The sequence below is a fragment of the Rattus norvegicus genome, chromosome 5 (assembly GCF_036323735.1).
Source record: "Rattus norvegicus strain BN/NHsdMcwi chromosome 5, GRCr8, whole genome shotgun sequence".
In the NCBI taxonomy this organism is placed as follows: domain Eukaryota; kingdom Metazoa; phylum Chordata; class Mammalia; order Rodentia; family Muridae; genus Rattus; species Rattus norvegicus.
This window is the reverse complement of record NC_086023.1, coordinates 129,071,040-129,090,000: the sequence shown is the minus strand read 5'-3', so window position 1 is coordinate 129,090,000 and position 18,961 is coordinate 129,071,040. Positions and strand designations below refer to the sequence as shown.

The 18,961-nt window shown below is 40.3% G+C and overlaps 1 protein-coding gene across 14 annotated transcripts in view; it reads left to right on the top strand.

Annotated features, from left to right (window-relative positions):
* Osbpl9 (oxysterol binding protein-like 9) overlaps positions 1–18,961 on the top strand; it is a 143,063-nt gene that overhangs the window by 100,838 nt on the left and 23,264 nt on the right. For 7 of the 14 annotated variants that reach the window (XM_039109562.2, NM_001044234.2, XM_039109559.2 and 4 more), the window contains 6 exons: positions 2,709–2,804; positions 3,963–4,010; positions 5,162–5,191; positions 6,381–6,431; positions 17,774–17,864; positions 18,824–18,928. In XM_039109562.2, the coding sequence (XP_038965490.1) occupies positions 2,709–2,804; positions 3,963–4,010; positions 5,162–5,191; positions 6,381–6,431; positions 17,774–17,864; positions 18,824–18,928 (421 nt within the window). Of the gene's footprint in view, positions 1–2,708; positions 2,805–3,962; positions 4,011–5,161; positions 5,192–6,380; positions 6,432–13,037; positions 13,077–17,773; positions 17,865–18,823; positions 18,929–18,961 lie in introns of those variants that run through there. The other 7 variants (XM_039109563.2, XM_039109561.2, XM_039109566.2 and 4 more) reach the window with 2 other exon arrangements.

The window sequence follows — 18,961 nt, the reverse complement described above, 5'->3', positions numbered from 1 at the left end:
TGACTGATAGTGAAACTGGTGGTAATTTTAGTGCATTCTTAGTCAGTTTAAGAACAGTGTGATTACTGTCACCTGCTCATCCATACTATTGATGAATCTGTAAACATTATTTCATTGGTTGTAGATGAGTTGACTGTAGAGGTCCTTTTAAAGCACACCTATAAACTTGGATTGATACGCAGGGGAGGTCAGACCAGTTCTGCGATTTTAAACTGATGAATTCCATTACAAACCTCCCATAAGCATTCCATAAAGAAAACTGCATCAGTGAGATCTTTGCCATGAGGTTGTGGAGCTGGGTTTGTTGTGCTAGTGAAGGGAAGTCATGGGAGGGTATCCAGGGAGACTGGGAGGACAGTGCAGTGTGACTCAGATCTGAGAAACAACTAAGGGTTATTTCTGAAGAACTGAGGTAGGGCTCAGACCTGAAGTTTAAACAATGTGTTTCTCTTCTGTAGCAGAGCTTTATTAATTTGTTTAAAAGGTTCTGGTAATTAGTGTTGACTCTGACTTAGAACTCTGAATGAACTTAGAAGAGGACTTTTTTTTAAAGATCACTTTTCCTCCTCTTGTGCATGATTCTCCTATTTACTCTCCATTGTGTCATCGACCTTTTAAACTGTTGAGTAACAACCGGGTATTTAACTGGGTTACATTATTACTAATTATGCCATCCTCTTGAAATGAAACAAAACAAAAACCCAGCTAAGCCTCCTCCTCATTCTCCTCTGGGGTATAACATCAGCAGGAGCTTTTCATTAAATGTTTTCATTAAACATTTTTAGTTCTCTGAATATCTTTAAAAACAGAAATGTTTAGTGGGGCGAAGGTGGTTCCAACATGTTTAATCCCAGCATTTGGGAGGCAGGTGCAGGCAAGTGTCCTGTGAGTTCAAAGCCAGCCTGGTCTACATAGATAGTTCCAGGCCAGTCAGGGTTGCATAGTGAGACCTTGGCTTCAAACAAACAAAACCCAAAGAATGTGTTTAATCATAATTTTATTATTATCTGGATTGTGAATTCATTGGTTATAATTTTTCTCAAATTATAGATAGAAAGATAGAGATAGAGACATATAAATTACTTACTAGGAAGGGATTTTTCTTCAGGCAGTTTATGTGCATGTAAAAAAAACCAAGTAAGGCAAGATTTATCAGCTTTAAATTTGAAAAAGAAAATAATTACAAGATAAATTGGCATTTCTCATAACAGACGGTAATTTGTGTCAGAATTTCCATTTTAGTTTGAGGAGAACAGAGGTAAGTAGTACTAGTGTACTAGTGTCATAGTAGATGGAGCAGCTGCTGCTGCCTTAGTAACAGGAGGGGGGTAGGGAGACCGTCTGAGCTGAGTCAGAACTAGGAACCAGGCTTGCCGGCCTCACTTGCCGTGATTCGTTGGGTTGTGTCATGCTTTACAGTAATGAAGTGTTGTGTGTGCCCAGATGGGATCAGGTTGCTAGCATACCAAAGACGCTTCCGTGTCAGCTCACTAGATGGTGACGATGGTGAATATAAAAGTAAGCAGTGTGTATTGGCCAAAGGTGGGAGAAGCAGGCCACAGCTGGCTTTGAGATATACCCTCATCACTCCTTAAGTACAGTTTGGTAGTTGGGCAAGAGATGTCTGATGCTGGTAGGACAGCTGCGTGTGCAGGCAGACTCCACAGCACAGGCTGGGAGTGAGGCTTTCTCCGAGTGCTTGATCTTTTACAACTGTGCTTCGTTGTTTGCTCAGAGATGATTAAAAACTCAAAATTTCCTTGAAGGAAGTCAAAACAGGAGGCCTATGGTCTTTTGGGAACTCGTCGCAGACACATGAAAGCAGGATATGTCATTGCTGAACTTTTAAACTGAGAAAGAAATGGGGCCTCTAAATAAATCAACATTTACACCCTGTCCAGAGTGTAGTGTTCATGCCAGGGATGACAGTGAATAGGAAACTTGATGAGTGAGAAGGAACTTGAGGTTGCATTAGAAAGAGCTGCGAGGATGTTTAGTTGTGAGTTCATAGTCCTCCTCTGGTTGTAGCCTGCCTGGTGCTAGGATTGTTGATGTGTGCCATGTACTCAGCTCTCCTAAAGTTTGTTTTGTTGTTTGTTTGTTTTAATAAGGACAAAAGAGGGTGGAAAACTTGTGAGCTGGTGGGGTGGGTTAAGAATATAAGGCCAATGGCCAGCGAGTTAGCTCACTGGGTTAAGGCAGCTTCTGCCAAGCCTGAGTTCAGCCACCGGGACCGGCCTGGCGGAAGGAGCCAACTGACCCCAAACTGTCCTCTGACCACCACAGGAATTGAACTCCTCCACCCCCACAATAAATAATGTAATTAAAAAACCATGAAGTTAAGATTCCGGGGGTAGGAAGGATTGGAGGAATGTTGGGAATAGTCTAGGACTTTTATATTTTTTAGATAAGTAACTGTGGTTCTGCTGGAAAATGGAGCCAGTTATGTGGGGTCTATGGTAAATGAGGGTCAGGGAACCCTGTCCTTTGAGCAGCAGCATGTGTAATTGGTGAGAGAGTTTGTGGCTGACAGAGAGGGTGACACAGCACTTTTTTTGGAAGGTTTTGTTAACTTACACAAATGTACTTAACATAAATATTCTGTCTGTCTTTGAAAGTTGAGAGTACTTGTTTATGAAGGATGAAGAGTTTTCTGTCATACTGAATTGCTTGTGTACTGAGAGATTGTTCACTTTCTTTTTCTCTAGGGTTTGGATTCAGGATTCGTTCCTAGTGTCCAAGACTTTGATAAGAAGCTCACTGAGGCTGACGCTTACCTGCAGATCTTGATAGAACAATTGAAGGTATGGCCCGATATTCCGATGTAAAGTAGTAAATGTTACTAAGCCAGACTTAGAAGAAGTTACTTGATGGTAATTTACATCCTTACGTGGCTTTCAGCAATTTTTGAGGTTGATTCTTTAAAAAATCCTTTTCTCTAATTATATTGATAAAGTTTATGTTCTGTACTTTTGATTTTTGAGGTAAAAGCTAAATAGGATATTGTAAGGACTTGGATTCACTCTTTGTCCCTTTTAATTAAAATGATAGGTCATGGGAAGAAAAAGAAATCTTCATTAACTTAGAAGACAAAGCAGAAAAAAACTCTTGAGTTTAAACAGATGCTTTAAGCTACTGACACTACTGTGTGGCTAGTCTAATTCCCAGTCCTTGGAGGATTACCTATTTGAGGCTAACTGTGTAGTACACTACAGAATTCCTGCCAGCCTAGGCTACAGACTCTGTTTTCAAAATTAGAAAATCTTATTGGAGACACTGGGGAGAAAGCTTGATATGCAAACATGAAGGTCTGAGTTGGTTTCCCAGCACTCGTGTCAAAACTGGGCACAGCACTACATGTCTGTAACCCCTCCCTAATACCCACTCACTCCTACGCACATGCACACACACATGCTACATACATTTTTAAAAAGTTCAAAAAGTCACGGCTTTGAAGATAGATGGTTCTGTCAGTAAAATCACTGGGTAAGAAAGCAGAGGCCCTGGTTCAGATCCCTAGCACCTGCGTGACAAACCAAGCATTGCTATACATGCCTGTAACCACACCACTGCAGGATAGAGATAGGCAGATCCTGGGAGCTTGCTGGGCAGTGAGAGTTCCTGCTTCACAGAGCGAAGTGGAGGGTGGTAGAGGAAGACACAGGTCTCCTCTTCCTGCCTCCACAGGTGCACACACATGTGCATACATTGCAAACATAGACAAACATTGCTTTTTGGGGGGGCTGCAATTTTACCATAGCATTTAGTAGCGTTATCATTAGCAGCATATCACACTCATTCACACAGAAGAATGTGATGTGAGCCTTGAAAAAGAAATGTGTTAAAAATGCATGTTAGCCACAGCAGAAATGTTAAAAAACCGAGATTTACTTTTCTGTTTAGTAAATGTATACAGTGTAATAAAATACTTTGTACTAAAATGTCTTTTTCATATCCTGTAGCTTTTTGATGACAAGCTTCAAAATTGTAAGGATGATGAACAGAGAAAGGTAACTTCTACAAACATAATTTTACTTAATTTTTTAAAATTCAAAAGTTCTTTTTTTTTTGAAAAGGTAATGGAAATTGGTCAGTATCTTATTATTACTTATTATTACTTAATTATCTTATTACTGTTGAAGCCAGGGACCTAAGGTGTGCTTTGAATCCCAGCCCCAGGAGGGTGAGACAGGAAGATCAGCAGTTCATGGCCGGCTTGTACTACCTAGCAAGAGTCTATATAAGATGAAACAAAGTAGATGAGGCATGGTGGCACGTGTCTTTAATCCAGCACATGAAGCTTTGTGAGTTTGAGACCCCAGAGGACTATATAGGGAGAACCCCATCTCAAAACAAGAAAAAGCCAAACCTACCAAACAACAAAAACCAATATTACTGATCTACTTACTATGTACTGCTGAAATGTGTTCTCGAGTGGTGTTACCTGACAAATTCTCATTTACAGTGTGATAATTAAATGTAAGGATCATATGCAGATTTTAATATAAATCTGTCTTTACAAGTATTAGATGTCTGGGAGTAAGTTCTTCTCCATATATGGTGTATTGAAGGTAGAAAGTTATTAAACTTCCAGGCTCCTACCTTTAGTCCCAGCACTCAGGAGGCAGAGGCAGGAGGACCTCTGAGTTTCAGGCCTGCCTGGTCTACAGCGTTTGCTTTAGGCCACTCAGCTACACAGAGAGACCCTGTCTCCAAAAACAGAAAACAGGTAGACAGCTGCTAAGTTTCCACGTGACAGTTTGTGTGAAGGATGGCAGCGAGCAGGAGGGAGGTGGCACGAGCGCAGGGCTCACTCTACCTCCTGCTTCTGTTCTGTCCCCTTGGGGTCTGCGGTGCTTACAGCCGCCATGTCTTCTCTCGCCCACTTCCTGGTGTAGAATTTTTTATTCTTATTGTTGTTTTACTTTAGGGAAGGTGATTTTAAGTCTTGAATTGCATAAATTGTATGAGTGTTTATCCATAAACTATCTGGAATTTTAAATTTAAATAATGGATTTAGATTAAAAACAAAAACATATTATCTTCCTAACTTGACTATTCCGACTTAGTTTAAGTAAAACTATCTTTTAAATGCCTAATTGTTAAAAATAACAGTACTTTGTGATTCTCATTATTTTTATTTAAAACTTATTTTTCACAGAAAGTTGAAACCCTCAAAGACACAACAAATGTAAGTTATGTATTAAACTCTGATGTCAAATTAGAAGCTGCTTTTAAATGTCTCTTTCTTTTAAATCTATTGCTGTTAACTAAGAACAACCAAAGTCTCAATGTTATGGATTTTTATGAGGGTATTTAAGACCTGTGTCACAGATTTATTATCCCTGTTGAAGTTAACTCCATGTACCGTCTTATTTGTTTCTGGTCTTACTTCTGTGGTATCTTGAGACAAAAGTGTCCTCTGGTATAAGGTGTGGCAGGCATTGTAGCACATATATCTGTAAGAAAAGCAGTGGGTGATGCAGGCAGAAGGATTAGGAGGTAAAGGCCAGCTTCAGCCATAGTGAGTCTCAAGCCAGCCAGTCTCAAGCTGAGACATTTTTGAGACCCTGTTTCAACAACAACATAACAAAAAAAAAAAAAAAAAGAAATAAAGAAAGGAAGGAAGGAAGGAAGGAAGGAAGGAAGGAAGGAAGGAAGGAAGTGAGGGAAAAGGAAAGAAAATAATGGTACAGGCTCACAGTCCCATATCTGAAATACTGGACTTAGACATCTCTCTAATGGATCACTTGCACAGCCATCATATGAGATACATGGAGGAAAGGGACTCCATTCTAAATACAAAATTCATATATGTTTCTTAACTACATTTCCATGCAGTTGATACCTGCATTTTGACTCAGCGACTGAAATTGGGACACAGGACTTGGAGGATTAGAGACATTCAACCTGTACATACTCTCCCCTTTAAAATACAAGATGATTCAAGCTCCCTGCATTCACTGCCCTTCAGTGTTGTCCAGTACACTACTAATCGGATTTTAAAATAGGGAAAACAGAACTTTAGATCTGAATGTTAGGACCAGATCCTTACTCTCTGTCCTGGCCTTGCAGAATGAATGTTGGGGTTGGTGCTGTTGAGCTAAAGAATTGAAGGCTAATCAGACTAGCATGTCTGTCTCCTTTGAGAGAACATTTGGTATAAATCAATGTGATGCCCCTTGAGAAATGGTAGAATTGCTAATAAATAACTTCTTGTCAGCAAATTAGAACTCACCAAACACACAGAAGAGAGTATCTGATATGTAGACTTCACTCCTTTATATATTTGAACTGATTTTTAAAATATTTTAAGCTCTAATGTTATTTAACTATTTTATTTGCAGCAAGATTCTAAAATCAGTGTTTTGTCTTTATAGAGCATGGTAGAATCAATTAAACACTGCATTGTGTTGCTACAGATTGCTAAAGTAAGTAAATTTTACTTTTTGTTACCTTACAAAGTTTATGATTTTAAAAATTGTATTGGAATTTTTTTTAGTAAACACAAAACTCAGTTCTGAGACAGTTATAAAACATTACCTTTCAACAATAAGGATGTTATCTCTCTCTCTCTCTCTCTCTCTCTCTCTCTCTCACACACACACACACACACACACACACACACACACACACACACACACACACTTTGTTCTGGTAATAATTCCTAGTCGTGGCTGGGAAGGAGGGGTACATGTTTACAGAACTCACCCTTTCCTTTCACCATGACTGCAGCCTGAATGTTTTATATATGGTTTTGTTTTGGTTTTTTGTTTTTTGTTTTTTTAGAAATCAGGAATTAAGCTTTAGCACATTTTTTTCTTATGCGTAGTAAAGAGTATAATAGAGATATTTTTGAAATTTGTGTTTGACACAGGTTTTTTGTTTGTTTTTGAGGAAGAGAGGATACTGAACTGCATTGTTGTTTATTGTTATCCACGACAAAATGGGTAGTGAATTATTGCTCTTTTGAAAGCTTTTTGATATACTGAAAGTATAGGCCTGGAATTTTCAGAAAGAGAACTACATTTGAGAAGGTTTTTACTTGGTAAAAAACCTTCTGCCCAACTTTATATTTGATATCTGTGCATCTGTTTCAGCTAGTGTGTGGAAACAGCCAGGTAGACATTGCAGTAGGCAGGCTTGAAAATAATTGATGGTCTGTTTTGACAACAAAAGAGAACTGGGTTTTGTTTGCCCAGCTATAGAATCTCTTTTTTTACCTCCCATTGCTAGTGACACAGCCTAGGACACAGTTGGAGGCATGAAATTCAGGCTGTTTTTGGTTTAGTTTTTCTTTGATCTAAGTTTACATAACTGCATTGGAGAGCACCTGTAGATATGGGGGGAGAGGAATTTCACATTCATCAAAAACCGTATCTAGTGTGGTAATGGAGGAAATACCGTTTAGATTTGTGGGTCAATTTAGGTAGTCATTTAGAACTTTAGATAGCTGAGACTTTGTGTGTAGCCTTCTCTTGGTTCAGTCATGCCTTAGCTACTCATTAAGAAGCATCTTTTAAGTTTATTATTACAGGAAGTTGTTTTATTGTGTGTGTAGCAGTCAGAGACCAACCTGTGGGAATTGATTCTCTGCCATTCAGTCTTCTATGTGGCATTCTGGTCTTCAGCCTTGGCACCTTTACCTGCTGAACCATCTTGCTGACCCTCACCAAGAATATTTTTGGCGTTCTCTGTCTTTGAACTGTACTGCTGTACTGCACTCAGTTTCTTTCCCACAGTACCCACAGTTTAATATTTTAGTCCAGGGTGACAGGTCTACTTCTCGGGGCATTTCAGAGTGAGTAGTGCTTTCTGAAATCACGTGAAGTTTGGCTCCTAATCAGTTCCAGTTGAAAGTTTTATGTTGTTAACACTTTTGTTTTTGTACAAGCAGAACTTTCAAACCTTTTAAACATGACTCTGCATGTTTAAGCTTAATTTCAGTGTAAATCTTACCAGTTGCCCGCTCACACCCTGGCTTTCCTTCTGCAAGTGGAGATGACTACTTGGCACTTGAGCCCTCTGTCTCGTCTCCTACCTCTGATTGATCACCCTGTTCCATAACAGTGGCCTGTGTACCTTTGTTTTTCTCCTTAGAGGAGGCCAGCTTTCCTCTCAGTTTCAGGGAATTTTGCTTCCGTTGGGTGGCTCCTCTCCTACTTCAACTTCATTCAGATTTCTGCCACACAAAATGTCTTGACTATCTAAATACGCTCTGTATCACAGTAGCTTCTTTTTCTTCATAACCTTGTATCTATCACTGGCCAAGACATGATGTGCTGTGGTTACTCACACCTGCTGTGCTTGTGTGAGCCTTTTGTCTCTTCGAGGACTCAGTTATCCACTCATTTCATAACAGATATCATAGCAATTGGATTACTTCCAGCATTCAAGAATGAGGCTCTTCCTTTTCAGTTTCTGGGGAGGGATCCCTTCTCAGCCTGGAGGCCCTCACCCTCTGGCTTTACCTTTGTCCTCTTGTAGCCTTCCTGTGCTTGTATGTTTAGAGGAAAAGATTCTCCTATGTCCATAATCATAAAGATTTTGCTTTGGGGCTTTTTGGATTTTTTTGTTGTTGTTTATTTTTGTCTCTAACATTTATGTCAGTGTTACACTTTGATTTTTGTTATAGTAGGAGTAAAGGATCCAAATCTGTTATTTTTTATGTGATTTTTTCTGTCACTAAAACCCCATTTTCTGAATGTCATGAAACTTGGATTATATGTTAGAATTTACATAGGTATATCATTAAGACATTTCCTCATCAGAGCAGAATTACCTTTAACATTTTAAAAAGTATGAATGTTTTAAAAATACTGGTTTATAATTCTAGTGAAAAGTTCTCTCAGATCAGGAGGCTCATGCTTTTTTCAGTGACATATTTCCAGATCTTGACCAGTCTTGTATAGTTAAGCTTGTTACAGCCTTAGACTATATGCACACATGCTGTGGTTGAATTCAGTAGTCTCTGGTGCAGGATTCCTTGATATTTTGCTTTAGAAAACCCTGATCAGCTCTCCAAGATAATAGACCATCCGTGAATAGCTTATTGTGGATGGTAAAGCATTTAGGAGGCTGTGTGCCTGTGTATGTCTCACATTCCTTAAGAGGCAAATGAGCTCTGGTTTAGAATATCCCATAAGATAGCACGTATGAAAGAAACATTTTGAGGGAAAATTGTCAAATATTAGTTTAGGGTTTATTTAATCGTAAAAAACCAGAAATGCTAGATGGTAGAGTTATGTTGTATTTGTTTTGAGGTAGGAGTACATGTATCCCATGAGGATGAATTTGGTGGCCTGTGTTCTATTTTGCCAGTGTTAGGGCTACAAGAGTGTGCAGACACAGTTTGTACAGTGTTGGAGACCAGACCTAGGTTTCTTGTGAAGCTGAGAGATGTCCCCAACCTCTGGTTTCTGTAGATGAAAGTGTGTCAGCGATAACAGTAATCTGTAACAAAGCATCTTAAAACAGTCTTAAACTAGCTAATGGCTTGTTCCTTATTCATCCATCCCTATGCATGCAAGGGCCCACTCAGGTCAGAAGAGAGCATCAGCTTCCCTGAGACTGGAGTTCTAGAGGGTGCTTGGAACTGGGCCTGGGTCCTCTGCAAGTGAAGCAAGTGCTCTTAGGCTGAGCGATCTCTCCAGCCCTGGAATACCCACTTTGAAGATGGCTCACTTACACAGCTCTGAGGTTGTTGGAGAGTAGAGTTCAGCTCCCTTCTGTATTGTCTTTGTGACTGCCTGGGACTCTTGATAGTCCATAGGCTTCAAGAAAGCCAGGCAAATTGCAGTGTTGGAAGTCACGTATAACTTTTGCATTTAGAAAGGATAGTCACAAAGGCCCACGTAAGTTCAGCAGTAGAGAGGGTATATTTGCCTAACAACAGACCCATTCTTGGTACATTTGGCCTTCTATATTTCATATTCTTAAAGTCTTAGGGAGAAATCATTTTAATGTTTAAAAATGAGAAGAGGAAAACTAAATGCCAAAAGTTTATAATCTGAGCAAGAAACTTTATTTTTCTTTGTAATTCTAAATGACTTATATTTTTATTTTTCTGTATTAGCATTACTGAGACTTTTGAGTGAGTTACATAAAGGGGAAGATATCAGTTTGAATTGTGTAGATATTAAATGCAATTACTCTTGGAGATATCCAAGAGTTCATAGAGCACAGCTGGCTGGCTATGATAGAGAGAACACAGCACTTGGTTGATGTGTTACAGCAGCAAAGTCAGCAAAGGGAAAGGTACAGAAGCAGCTTGGAGGAAGCCAGACACATTTTCAAGAGTTCTCCAGTGAAGCCCTATAGGGTGCGCTCAGATCCTCCAGGGGCAAATCATTACCAAATATGAAAAATGCTGTCTACAGGGAAGCTCATTAGAGACCCTGTGCTCTGGTTTCTACTAGAGACTTGTCAGTAGCTATGTCTACCATTCGAGACCATAAGTGAAACCATATTTGTTTACACAAGAAGCTTAGTGAGCCTCTCTTTCCTGTTTGATGCTTTGAGACCTGAGTTCTGAGATAACAGTGGGCTATTTGTAGTGGCTTTTCCAAGAGCTGTCTCAGGTCTGCTGTAGTACATACACTTAAAGAAAATGATGTCAGGTATTCACATTCTTCCTGATTGACACTTTGATGTATAGTTTTCTGAAAGGCCATATTAATAGGTAAATATTTGGGATATAAGTTTTATGTTTAAAACAAAGACCAAAGATTGGCTTCTATTTAGTTTTGAACCTTCCAGGCAGGATAGTTTAAAATGTTAACTTTACATGTGTTATCTGCATAATCTAAACTAGTAGTTATCCTAGGGGATGATTGTTGCTATCCTTGCTGCTGTGGAATTATTCATGGTATCTGTCACCTGCTATGTACCTGGTTTCTCTTTGCATCATTTTGGAATGTCTCCCAGGTATCTAGTGGAAAAAGTAAAGGCTACAACTGTTACTGTATCCGGTTCCAAGTCTCTCTGACGTCTTCCTTTGGTACTGCATGTCCTAGTTACAGTTTCTACTGCTGTGACAAACACCATGACCAAAGGCATCTTGGGAAGAGAAGGGTTTGTTCCTCCATTGCTTGTTCAGCCTCCTTTCTTATTACCACCCAGGACCACTTGCCCAGGTGGTCCCACCCACAGCGGGCTGCTCCCATCAGTCAGTAGCCAAGAATGTGCTCTGCAGACCCACATGCACTCTGACATAGACAGCTTCTCAGTTGAGCCTTCTCTCCCAGGTATATCTAGGTTTGTGTCAAGTTGACAGGAGCCCTCCAGACACTGCACTTATATTATGTACTTGAGTGTGGCAAGGATTACATTAGTGCCTTTTATTTTAAAAACTTGGTTTTAGTGACAAGTGTGGTGGTGCACAGCTCTGATCCTAGCACTTAGGAGGCAGAGGCCAGGAGGACCTCTGAGTTTAAGGACAGCCAGGGCTTGTTAGAGAAACCCTGTCTCAAAACAAAACAGAAACGTATTTTCTCATTTTATTTTCATAAAAACACTGAAATAGGGGGCTGGAGAAATGGCTCAGTGGTTAAAAAAGCACTGGCTGCTCTTCTAGAGGTCCCAGATTCAATTCCCAGCAACCACATGGGACTCACAACCATGTATAATGAGATCTAGTGACCTCGTCTGGCCTGCATGCATGCCTGCAGGCAGAATGCTGTATATATAATAAATAAATCTTAACAAAATCCCTGTGAAATAGATAGGATTTTACATGAAGAAACCCATGAAAAGTGTTTTCTGAGGTCGAAGTATTCTAAAAGTTCATTAATGGTATTATATAATCTTAACTTTGAACATTTTTAGAGGCTTTTTGTTTCCTCAATTTCTCTCAATCTGTTCTTCCAGAGATCTCTGATAGCTTCCTAGATGGTACTCAACCAGGTGATGCTTTCCCATTCCTCAGATGAGGCCATCCTGAACACTACTGCACTGTTGACATGTGTTGGGCAGAGTCTGATAGAGGGCAAGTGGGAAGAGAAGGATGGACTAGGAGAGTCCAGGGCTGTTATCTAAGAGAGTGAATGAACTATGTGGGGCATCATGGAGTGGGAGCTCAGCTCTAGTACAGTGTCTGTCCAGCAGTGACAGTGATGCCTCCTGTGGGCACTGAAGTAGAGTTCACTTAGTAAAGTGTCTGCCTCGCATGCACAGAGTCCTGGGGACTATTCTCAGTTCCCTGTAAACCTGGTGTTGGGGGTATAAACCTGTAATTGGAGGAAGGAAGATGAGAAATTCAGGGTCATCGTTTTAGTCCAGCCTGGGACATGTGAGATCCTGTTTCAAAATCCAAACAGGCCAGAAAACCCTGTAACAGAGTTATTGATAGAATAAGCGAATTAGCATATATAAAATACTTGCCAGGTAGTCTTAGCTGTTACATCATCATTCGATGCACACAGCTATTCAGGTTATTGAAACAAATTAGAATGTATATTGGTACGATTCTGAAAAGCAGATAAGTGAATCCTGCTTGTCCTTGATTTATGATACTATTTTACATAATGGTCATGCGTGTAAACTAGAATAGAATTAGGAATTGTGAAAAGTCGGCATAACTTACTATAAAATTGAAACTTAAAATTTGAGGGTCTTCAGAGGCGGTTGGGGATTTAGCTCAGTGGTAGAGCGCTTGCCTAGCAAGCGCAAGGCCCTGGGTTCGGTCCCCAGCTCCGAAAAAAAAAAAATGTGAGGGTCTCCATCCTTACTTATATCAGCATATCTGCAAGGCAGTAGGGTACCTCGCTGAGCCTCTGTAGGGACTGCCACGGTACTGTGATCAAGGCCTCTGTGAGGGTCATCACAGTGCTGCTCTTCATCCCGTTGGTTGTGTCGCCATGACAGAATTGTGTCTGGTTAAGAATGAGTACACACGAAAGGGAGGTCTCAGCAGAAGCAAAGAAGTCATGTTCTCACTTCATTACTTACCTACTAAAAGAAGCTTTCTTTAGGAAAAGTACACACGACAGTACTAAACTGTGAGAATGAAGTTAATATCTTTAACGTTTTTCCTTAAGGACCAGAGTAATGCGGAGCAGCACGCAGATGGAGTTCTAGTAAGTCTAACGCAGTCTTTGTTCCTTCACTCCTGCAGAGCCTTATAACCATCCTGTCAGGAGCAGCCTGAGTCTGTTCACTTCTCCATGCAAACTCCTCTCTTCACATCCTCACTGCTGCTTGTTTTTATCTCGCAATCTTTCTTGAGCTCCTATCGTTGGCCATCTTTCAACAATCATTTGGAATGGCAGTCTTCAAATTGTTCTAAGTACTGGTTCTGTGAACGAATCACTTTGCATGTGTCAACTTGAAGGGTTAATTAGCTTCACGACTCGTCTCTACGCTGCATTTCTTATGAAACATTGTCTCAGATGAAAGGGAGTGTGCACAATGTCAAAATGATCCTTCGTCTATTACATGTTTATATTTATATGTTCCCTCCTGTTTCCTGTTTAGGCTGTATATTTGTTATTAGTATAATGGTGCATAGTGTATTCTTGGTAGAACAGGTAACATGGATTCTTGGACATATTCTTTCTTCAGCATTTATCCGTCTATTACTCTTTAACATTTCATCTATAAATAAGAAAATTTTATGGCCAGATTTCTCAGCTGGTAATCAAAGGTTTTCATGACTTACAGTTGGAAGGTTGGGGAGATGACTCAGTTGGGCCTGCTACAAAGGCATGAGGACCAGAGTTTGGATTCACCACACCCACCTAAAATCCAGGCATGGTGCCATGCACCTATAGCCTGGTGCTGGGAGTAGGGGAGAGACCAAGTGATAGAGGAATGAATGTAGCCAGTGTGCACAGAGCAGATGTGTGCACACACAGAGACACTCACTCTTTATGCACACAAAGACAAGTGAAGATCTGTACTTTAATAGTTTTAGTGACTTCTGCTGACTGTTCTAAAGCAGAGCTGTGGATAAGTTCAGTTAGGAGGTCTTGCTTAGCATGCATGAAGCCTGGGTTTGATTTTTTTTCCCCGTGCACCACATCATCTAGATATAATGATGACACCTATAATAATAGCTTTCAGGAACCAGAGGCAGGGGGATCAGAGTTCATCAGCTACATTAGGGAGTCTGAGGCTAGCCCAGGCTACAAGAGATGTCTCAAGAGAGAAGCAGAAACTATTCTTCAAACAGTGAGCAGCTTCTTTTATCCTGAAACTCAGTGTCAGCCTGTCTAAGGTCGAGAGATGACACACTAGAACTGTGACAACCTTATCGTGCCAGGGGAGGAGTGAGCTGTTTGACTTTGCATCTAGTTTGAAATAGGAAACGAGTTTATTATGTATGAGTTTTAAGAAAAAATTTTTTAGGGGCTGGAGAGATGGTCAAAAGCACTAACTGTTCTTCATAGGATCCAGGTTCAATTCACAGCACCCACATGGCAGCTTACAACTGTCTTTATCTCCTATTGCAGGGTTTAACTCCCTCATGCATGCAAGTAAAACACTAATATACATAAAATTTTAAAAAATAAATTAAAAAATCTTCTTTTAGACAGAAGAAAAATGGATATCTTTGAAATACAGATTAAATATATTGGGATTTTTCTTCCTCTACTCAAAGTATCAACCCTGGAAGTATGATCCACTACAGTACAGAGTACAAATGTACTGGAGGGTGATCTCTCTTTCTGAGGTAGCCTTGTGGGGCAGGAGGGTGTGTTCTAGTTCCCAAAGAATACACTTATACAAAACAAGTTTTGGTTTGAATCCCTTTTCCCTCAAAGGCAAATTCATGTTTATAAAAAGATGCAGGGTTTTATAAAGCAGTCCACACACATTTGATCTTTTGCAATTTAAGAATATTAGGAGGGTTCAAAAATTTAAACTTGTAGAAAACTAGTTTGAAACATTTGCTCTGAAATTGTAGTCCTTTTGCATAAAAGTTTTAGAAGACTGAACCTGGTGATACAGGCTGAGAGCTAGAATGTTGGGACCTGTGCAGTAATCCTGCCACTCACCGCCTGAGTTCTAGACAAGTTATTCAACTACTCCAGTCTTAGCACTGTCATGTATACAAACCTGAGGGTTTTACTTCTGTGAGTTGTTGTAAGGTACAACAGACACATTCAGTAGCTATGCACATTTTGCATATTTTATTTACACATTGTTTTGGCATGGATTCACTAATGTCCCAACAGATTACAGCTGAGGATTACTTGTATAAACATCCTTTCAGAAGGAAGGTGTAGAATGGCTTTTTTTAAAGCTGAAATTGACAAGTATCTTATGATAAACATAGGCAACTCTTATTCCATCAAAACAAGAAAAGGTGTATACTTTTAATCTGTAGGCTGTCAAACAGACAAAAGTACAACAAACTAGTTAGTTCGTCTGTGAGTCGTGGACTTTGGAACCTCTGCTTCGTTTAAGAAGGATGCGCACTACTGGACAGTGTCAGACATAGTGAGTTTTGTAAGATGATGTGCACACAGACAACACAGATTACAACCTCGAGTTTGTGTTCTTTTAATCTGATCAAAGCAGACTCAGGCAGACTTGAATTTCTCTGAAGAGGAGGAGGTGGCCTGGCTCAGCATCTGCCTGTTTCCTTGTCATTTGGGTTTGGTTGGGTGGCCCTGAGCCTGGCTCGCTCCACCTGAGGCCTAGCGTAAGGAGCTCAGTCCGAAACACCGACTTCTCCTACTTTTTAGAAATCCAATTTATTTTTATTTTTGTGGTACTGGGGATTGAACCTAGGGCTTTACATATGTAGATAAGCTCTCTACCACCGGGCTGGGCTCCCCAGCAGTTGTTTCTACTTTTTATTTTAGAACAGGACCTCGCTTAAGTCCTTCTTGAACTCATTCTGTGAGCTCTTATAGGCCTTGAGCTTGGGATCCACCTGCCTTCATTGTCCAAGTAGCTGGGATTATAAGCCAGTGCCAATGGATTAGACTAAATTTCTATGATTTTTTTGTAATGCAAAGTAGTTTAAAGGCTTTTGTAAAATTTGTTCATTTGACAAGCCTAATATTACAATATTTCACCTGGAAGAAAGAGTTCATCTAAAAAGTTGAATTTCAGTTCCTGATCTTAAAGCTATTTCTTAGACTCTTCAATGGGAAACAGAATCCATTTCCATCCATGTGAATCAGTATTAGTGAAGGAACTTTTCCTTTGTCTAAGTTTCGGTTACAGTCAGGGGCAAGCCTGGGCCTCATGCATGCTAGGAGAGTACTCCGCCACTCAGCTGCAGCCCAGTCCTTTGTGCTCCTGCCTTTGTGCCACCCCAGGGACCAGTTCATTCTCAGAGCAGCTGCAAGGCTTGTCAGGGCTTCCTAAGTTACTAGGACTTACTCCAGATTTGAACATAGAATCATAAAGTAATCATCACAAAGCCGTTAGTGCAGTGGTTCTCTGCCTTCCTAGTGCTACAACCTTTTAATATAGTTCCTTGTGCTGTGGTGACCCCAACCATAAACTTATTTTTTGTTGCTGTGTCATAACTGTAATTTTGCTACTATCACGAATTGTAATGTAACTATTTTTTGGAGATAGCCATCTCCCAAGAGGTCATGACCCACAGGTTGAGAACCCCTGCAACAGTGGCTTTAGCATCCAGGCTCTTGTTTCTATCCACAGCGTTTGGGGGGCACTGAGGTCCCGAGAGGCTTAGGTCTCTGTGTCAGTACATTCCCTAACTCACTTACTAGATACTTGCTTATTAAGCGTTGTTTTCATGATGGTATTTGTAATTGTCCTTTGGTTTCAGTTAATATCTATGGTAACTAGAATCAAATATTTAATTTAAGAAAGTCAGATTGAATCGCTTTTTAAAATAGGGAAGGCTTTTGATATCCTGAAAATAACTTAGACAGTAAATGACAATACTAAAAAAAAAAGAAATGCCTTTACCATGGTCTCAGTTTATGTTTCTAAGTGTTTTTAAGGTTTTGTGGATACATTTGGGGATCATTGAGTAGTCAAGACCTCTTTTAGGCCATGCACACTAGCAAACCTCTATATTCAGAGCATGAAGAGGGAGCTAAGGCAGAAAAATACGAGTCCCAGGCCAGCCTAGGCCACAGATCAACACCCGGTCTCAAAATCAATCATTCCAGTTAATTGATCATCATAAATTCATCCAGACTGCCCTTTAAAGAACAATGTGAGTTGCTGTGGCATTTTGGTTTAAGGTACATCATGCTGTCAGAATAATTTCTTTATTTGGAATCAGAGAAATCTACATTTTTGTTCTTGCCCTAACATTGCTATTACATGTTTTAAGCACCCACCCCCAAAATGTCCTCAACCAAGACTTCTTCACATACCCAATCCAAGGCAAGCACATGGTAGAGTGTATAGCCAGGTGCCATAATTAGACGTGATGTGTGGTGCTGTGTGCTGCACAGTGCTGGGGCAGGAGATGAGGTTGAAACGATGCAGACCATCATCTGGTGACCGCTGCGGTGTCAGTAACGTGCTGTGGTGAGGTAAGAGCTGGGAGTGCTGAGTTGAGCTGAGGTTGTTGTTTGGCTCTCTTGCTTTGCAGGTTTTTCATTTAGCTTCCTCTGGACAGTGACTAAATCATTGTTTTCTTCCTTTCTATGCTCTATTGAGAGAAACTCTTACGCCTCTGTATAAAAAAATAAATTTCCCCTTTGCATTTTGACCAACTTACCTAAATGCTATCCTATGGATTTTGCTGTTAGAAATGTGGCAATTTATTTGTTTGGGTGGGTCAGCATGAAAGAACATCTAATTAAAAATAACTCTGCTGTGTTTCTTATCTCAGAGTACTATTAATCCTGTAGATGCAATATACCAGCCTAGTCCCTTGGAGCCTGTGATCAGCACAATGCCTTCCCAGACTGTCTTACCTCCAGGTACAGTATTCAGACCATGTTCCACAGAGTAATAGATACCAAACACAATAATCCTAGAGTTTCTATATATTTTGAAAATAATATAGCTGAAAGTGAGCTGGAAGAAGAAGAATGTGTCTTGGGGAGTAATGTTTTTGATGTAGAGGGTGGAGTTTTGTTTTTCAGAGGTGGTAGGCAGCATAGCAGTGAAGGTGCAGGTGTACTGGTAGGGCAGGATTCTGTGACTCAGAATGCATACACACCAGGAACAATTGATACTGCTGACCTAGTCAAGTGTAACCCAGTAATGTGTAAATGTGGAGTACTCTATAATTCTGAACAATATATTTTGCCATAGTGGACAAAGAGAAAGGGAATCTATATAAGGTATAAGATGCCTTCCTACTAGTTGAGAGGAGAATAGTTAATACAATTTAAAGGAAATAAAATTAACAAAAACCAGGCATATCAGCTCATACCTATGATCTCAGCATGTGGGAGGCTGAGGTAGGAGGATCCCCAAGAGTTGAGGCTGACCTGAGCTGAGTGATGTCTTTTCTCAAAAATCTGTTAGTTGCACCATATGTCTCTGTGTTCTCAAATGACAGTAAAGCCAGAGATTATGCTGTATAAAGTGAAGTCCTTCATAAAGATACCAATGAAGTCTTTTATGAATTTTTACTCCTTCAGAAAATGAGTTTTCCTTTCCTTAGCATTAATGAGGGGAAGTGGACTTGGTTTCTGACCTTACATGGTTTGAGTTTCAGCAGCACTGCCGTACTGGGTGCTGGCTGCCCTGGCTGGCTCAGCCGATGCTGAGAGTGAGTGTCAGGACTCTGGAGAAGCGGAAGGTCATAAGGAGAAACGTGGATTGGAATCACTGTAGAAAAGTTCATACTGAGGAGTTTAGATTCCAAACTGTTGAGGTGGTTGAGTGTGTGGAACTGCTCTTCTAACTTATTGCACATGTTCAAATCCAGAACCCGCTCAGTTGTGTAAGTCAGAGCAGCGTCCGTCCTCCCTGCCTGTTGGACCTGTGTTAGCTACCTTGGGACATCATCAGACTCCAACACCAAATAGTACAGGTACAGACCTGGGTAACCTTTCCTTCTTACGAC